At 37.1% G+C, this 6,000-nt stretch overlaps 1 protein-coding gene across 1 annotated transcript in view; it reads left to right on the forward strand.

Annotated features, from left to right (window-relative positions):
• NELL1 (NEL-like 1 (chicken)) overlaps nt 1-1,597 on the forward strand; it is a gene marked incomplete at its 3' end in the record, with an annotated part of 81,060 nt that extends 79,463 nt beyond the window's left edge. Inside the window, exon 12 of the mRNA XM_009084249.1 lies at nt 1,469-1,597. Within this exon, the coding sequence (XP_009082497.1) occupies nt 1,469-1,597 (129 nt within the window). The remainder of the gene's footprint in view (nt 1-1,468) is intronic.
• Nucleotides 1,598-6,000: the final 4,403 nt, after the last annotated feature.

Below are 6,000 nucleotides of genomic sequence, written 5' to 3' on the forward strand. Positions count from 1 at the left end.
TGCTAACAAGCATTGAATTTTAAAAAAAATTACCTCAAACTCAACATTAGATGATGAGACTCATAAAGTGCACTGAAATGACACAACCTGAGTGTTAAATTAGTAGATGACTCAAGTGCATGTTTAAAAAAAAAGGATATCAAAGCATGGGATATGAACAAAGACCTGAAGCTGGTGTTTAGATCTTAGAGATCCAGGTCATGGTTTTCTTATCTCTCTTCAGGGAATGTTAGGAAAGTTTAGGATCAATGAACTAGAAGTTTGTCTGTTCCTTTATGACCAGGGAGAACTGATAGAAATTGTTCTTGTATTCATATAAGCACAAGTTGGAATACAAGTAGTTGATGGTATGTCTGGGTTTCTTCTTTCCCTTCTTCCAGGAGAGAAAATCCAGGGAAAAAAAAAAAGAAGAATTACCAAAATGAGTCTTCCAGGAGAGAAAATCCAGAAAAAAAAAAGAAGAATTACCAAAATGACTGTTTATATATTTCAAGCAAATAGAAATTGACTTTTGGATATTAGTAGAGAAAGTCTATAAAACATACACCAATGGAAGACAAGAATTTATGTTGTCAAATTCTATAGTTATCTCTTATAGTACTTCCAGTGGAGCCTTTAAAGAGATGAAGTTAGAATTGCTTTCACTTCAGACTTCAGCAGAGAAAGATGTTGACATGTTTTTGAGCAATATTGAAAATCAGAAAAAAAGAACTTCATCTGGTTGTGGCTTTAGAGATGGAAGTGCAAAAGTTCATCCTGTATTTAGAAATGACTTTGTATGGAATAAAAGAAACTGTTAATGAAAGAAACTACCAAGAATTTGTGTGAAGAAAAAAGGAGAGATTAGTAAAAATTCTTTTCTACAAAATATGATGCATGGAATAATTATAAACTGTAAAACAATCAAGCTAATTTTTGATGACAGAATTACATGATTGCTTTGAACACTTGTACAGTTTTGTGCAATGTCTCATTTTGAGCTACTAAAAGCATGTGTGGTTATGCATAATAAGAGAACTGTGAAGGATTTATTTGTTTGTTGATACTACACTTTATTGTCCTTTTGGTGTAAGTTAGTATTACACTTCTTGGTGATTAGAGACTTATCCTACATGAGTTCAGTGGAACTCTAATTGTCTTTGCTTCCTGCTTTGGAGTTTTCTTCTCTCCTGACTAAAACTAGTTATACAAATATCTTTTTTGAACAAAATTGTTTTACTTATAATGAAGTGATGGAGAAATCAAACAAGCATCAGATGGGTTGATAGGGAGAGGTTCTGGAATGTATCATGCCCAAGGTTTTGAGTGATGCAGTCAATGCAAATGTGAACAAGCATCAGATGGGTTGATAGAGAGAGGTTCTGGAATGTAGCATGCCCAAAGTTTTGAGTGATGCAGTCAATGCAAATGTCTGAATATCTGAAATAAATATGTTTTAATACCATGTTGCATGTTCCTTGTATTTCAGGCCATAATTTCTGTGCAGAGGGGCACAGATGTGGTGAAAATTCGGAGTGCAAAAACTGGAACACAAAAGCTACTTGTGAATGCAAGAATGGTTATCTCTCTGTCCAAGGGGACTCTGCATATTGTGAAGGTAAACAAAATATTGAAAGAACTCTCCCCAGAACAACCTAGATGTAGTGTGAAATACATGACAGATGAATGAATTTCATGGCAAAGTTCAATTTCATGATAGTGAATATCAGAAGGATCATTTCTGTGCTCATAAGTAGGGATTGAAGGCTACAAGTGGGGCTGGACCATCCAGATTACCTGTCTATGGGCATTCTTCATTGTTCCAGTTGTGCCTTGCCACACCTTGGTCATGCTGTCATGACAACTTTAGAAATAGTGTTTTTTAGACAATAGCACCTACCTTCTAAAATCTTTTTTTGAAAGAACAGTGTCTTTATCAGATGCATTAATATAGGAAGTGGGAATTCTGCAGGCATTTGTGAAAAAGGTAAGTGTGAAGGAGCACTGAGGCTTGGAGATAAAAATGATGACCTGCAGTCCTTCCTGAAGTACTTCTGTGGGACAGGTACTTTGCTGAAATGGTTTTCCTATGATACATGAGAGACCTATTTCTGAAAAGAGTGTAGCTGAGCTAGTTCTGTTGATGTGTTATTCCATCACAGGAAGGAATGTAATGGGGTAGTGTTCTCCTTTTTTGTTTCTCAGTGTTTTCCAGCTTATGTTATTCATAGCTATAAATGTTATTCATAGCTATGATGCACTTATTAAAAAATAAATTGATGATTCAATATATGTCACGTTCCTTCCTGCCTTTGCATTGTGGGTTGGTTTTTTTTAATACCCTTGTATGTCAGGCTGCAATATTGAATCTTTTGACCATCATAGGAAGTTTTTGAATTACTTTGTGAAAAAAATATTTCCCTGGATTCTTTTTCCAATAGTTGTGGTGATGGAAGGGGGATGGCATTTTTGACAAGCTGTTAAAATATATGGTAAGAATTGGAAGACAGGATGAAAGAATAAAAAAAGACATGCGTGGACTGTGCTTAAATGATTCTGCTTTCATGAAAAGACTTTTTGGTGTATGTGAGTGAACAGGATGGATTTAAATAGCAGTTTTTATAAAGGTGTTCAGTAAACTGCAGATGTAATTCTTGTGGTATTTAGTCAGTTCTCTACAAACAGAAGTTTGAATGGTCCTACAGATGCACTTTCAGTGACTTGGAAAACAGTTCCACATGTGTGTTTGGACAATGCTGTCAGGTACATGATGTGATTGTTGGGGGGGTGTCCTGTGCAGGACCAAGATTTAGACTCGATGATCCTTGTGGATCCCTTCCAACTCTGAATATTCTGTGATTTTATGTTTTTAAAGGTAGGCAGCAGATATATCGTGTATAGAGAGAAACTTTCTTGTACAAAAACCCCTGTGAGAACAACTGCTTTGTATGTACTACAAGGACTTCTCAGAAACCATGACAGTAACACGGCTGTTTATCAGCTATGATACAGCATCCAATATTAATTATTTTTTTGCTGTTTTAAATAAAATCAGTGCTTAGTTTTGTCTTTTTTTTACCTAGTAGTAGACTGTCCGTTTGTACTACTTTGAAAAAAATTTAAACTTCTTGACCCAAACAATTTTGGAGGTGTTGGCAGTACATTAGTGGTAGTGATGGTGAAGGAAAGAGCTTTTGAAAGAAATGAGCAGGAATTACGTGCCTGGTCTGTGTTTAAAGTAAATTTTGGAAGGGCAAATCAAATCCCCGACTTCCGTGCACGTGGGTGAAACATGAGGGAACAGAACAAACACAGCTGCTCTTGCTGCCTGAGACCATGGGATAGATGGGTGTTGCTTTTTGCATTTTATGAAATTACAAATTCGCCAGATGGAATGCAGTTCTGAGGAGGTAATGCAGAGAAGAGAGGCCCTTTAACTAGGGCAGCTACACACTGACAAATTGATTAGCCAAGAGGTGACTCCTTTCAACCCTCTGAAGAGCTTCCTTTCACTCCTCAGAACAGCTTTCTGCAAAATTTCTGTCTATGCCTCTCTAACCTCATTCCTCTCATCTACGTGTTTAATCTGCTAAATAGAATCATTTCATAGTTGGCTGTACACTATTCTCAAATGCACTGGTGAGGCTGTGAGTTCAATAAATGAGGACAAAGGCATGGATCTGAGGGTACAGTTTGGTAGGATGTTGGTACACTGTAGGGGTGGATTTTTTTCTTTTGCTGCTTTGGATTTTTGTGTGTCCTGTGTGAGAATTAAATACTCAAAACACCCGAACAACAAGTGCTAAATGTACGAAACACCCATGGAAGTAAGGAATGTCTCATGCTCAGCTGTAGTTACGAATTTGTCATTCCTAAGCCTTTAAACTTAAGACATGTAAGATTACTGTTTCCTTTGAGATGACAAGGTTAAACTATTTCATACTCACAATGTGCTGGTGAGTGGCACCTTAGTTTAGAGGGCTCCAGACCATTAACTTGGAGCTTTCCAGATTTCTCATCTTTTCCAGTGTACTTGAAGTACTTGTGCATGTGAATTCTGACGTATAGTATGTTCTACTTTACCTGTGGTTTCACTGTTATTTCTCTTATTCTCTTATATTCTACTATTTTCTCTTATTCCTACAGTTTTATCCTGCTAGAGCTTATGGCATCATACTCATTCTGTAAGATCTTGCAGTATTGTTTGAGTCTGCTTTACTTTTTGACAAGTATCTGTCCCTTTTTTCACAGTCCATATTCATAGTAGCCATTCAGTTGAAAAAACACTAGAAAAATTGTAACTTTTATAATAGAATTGGCATCAGCAGAATTGTAAAATGCATAATAAAAACCTGTGAGGCTTTTAGTGTTTATCTTCAGTAGCTCCTTTTCAAGTAGTTAGCTTCTCATGTCAAAATGTACATATAGGATAACCACTCAGTATATGTATTGTATTTTTGAAATCACATAGATGTGTTCAGGGAGGATTGTTTCTGAAAGCAAACAAGTAAATGAAGCTTGTAATGAATGAAGGAGATGAGTAGAGACTCTCTGTGCTCTGTAAAAGCTATCTATTTTACTTAAAACCAGAAAAGCTGGGGTTTTTTTTATTTGTCTACTTGTCTTGCATGCATGAGACAATTAGAGCGTTCATCTTTTGAAGAGAGATGTATGGAGATATTTTTATTAATCATGTTGTCTGAGGTTTAGCTACAGCTGAGGATACTTAGGTGCAAAGTGCTGAACCAGTGTCCATTTATCTCTGTCACATATGCATGGATAATTTCTGGGAACCATACAAGGAAGATGACAAGTCCAAGGTCTGCAGTTCTCAAGCATTCGTGTTGTAGCAGTGTGTGCACACTCACAGCTATGACTTCCTAGCACATGGCATATGGACATCTGTGTTGAGCACTGAAAGTTGCATGTGTGAGTGTTAGATTCACACAGCACAGCAGATTGGGGCAAAACCAGGGCCAAAATGGGGAATTCATTTGAGTCTGTCTCATGCTGATTCCTCCAGACACATTATGTGATGTGTACAGCAGGTCTGCAAATACTTACATGCTGTACTTCTCCAAAGCTGAAAAACTCTATGGTCTGGGACTAATTTGCAAATACTAATAGCACACTCTGCATATTGCAAACTAAGAGACAGGAAAGTGTCAGCAAATGGAGAGTCTGAAGCTCAGAGATGATGAAGTAAGGAAAATCAAACCAAATCAGCTGAAGGCCAGGCTTGTTGCTAGCTAGTATGCTGATCCTCACTTTTTAGATGCTAACAAGCAAAGAGCCATCTCTTCTGAAAAGAATTTGAGGATTTTCTGCTGTGTGTTTTATAGTGAAGAGCAAAAGAATAATATTTCCCTGCCACATTTCAGCTCTTCCTTCTTTATTACCTTTAACAGCCCCTTTCTACCTACGAAGTTATGTTGATAGAAAAGTGATTTTTATCTAGTTGCTGTTGAGCCATTGTGAGAACTGTTACAATCTAAAGTGGGCATCCCACTTTAGATTTTTAGATATTCCAGTTAGGATAATTGCAGGCCTCTTCTCACTGGCAAGAGTGCATGGAACAAGAAAATTAGTATTAACCTTATGGCTTTGTGCACACTTACTTATGCCTCTAGAAGCATCTAGTAAAAGTGGTACAGTAGCATACCACATGATGTCTTGTCAAGTTACACAGCCTGTACCTAACCAGTGTCACCAGAGAATGTCCCTGTGCTAAGGGGGATAATATAAGAAAGGATCCATTGACTAACGTGGACCTGCAAGATGAATATTCTCATTGTATGACTATATTGGAGAGTGTTTTTCCCTGTATGCTGAAAAAATGTTCTCTAGAATGTTTCCTTATATGACCTGACCCTCAAGTTCACCTTAGTGCTGTTACCTCACTTGAAAGAGTCAGTGAAGTAAATACCTTAATATTTGTGAAAACTCATTGCATTTTTTGAACTAGCTAGAATGCTCTAGAAGCACTCGTGACTTTGATTCAGAAGGAACATGACTAAGCTG

This window comes from Acanthisitta chloris, unplaced genomic scaffold, assembly GCF_000695815.1.
Source record: "Acanthisitta chloris isolate BGI_N310 unplaced genomic scaffold, ASM69581v1 scaffold2601, whole genome shotgun sequence".
Lineage (NCBI taxonomy): Eukaryota > Metazoa > Chordata > Aves > Passeriformes > Acanthisittidae > Acanthisitta > Acanthisitta chloris.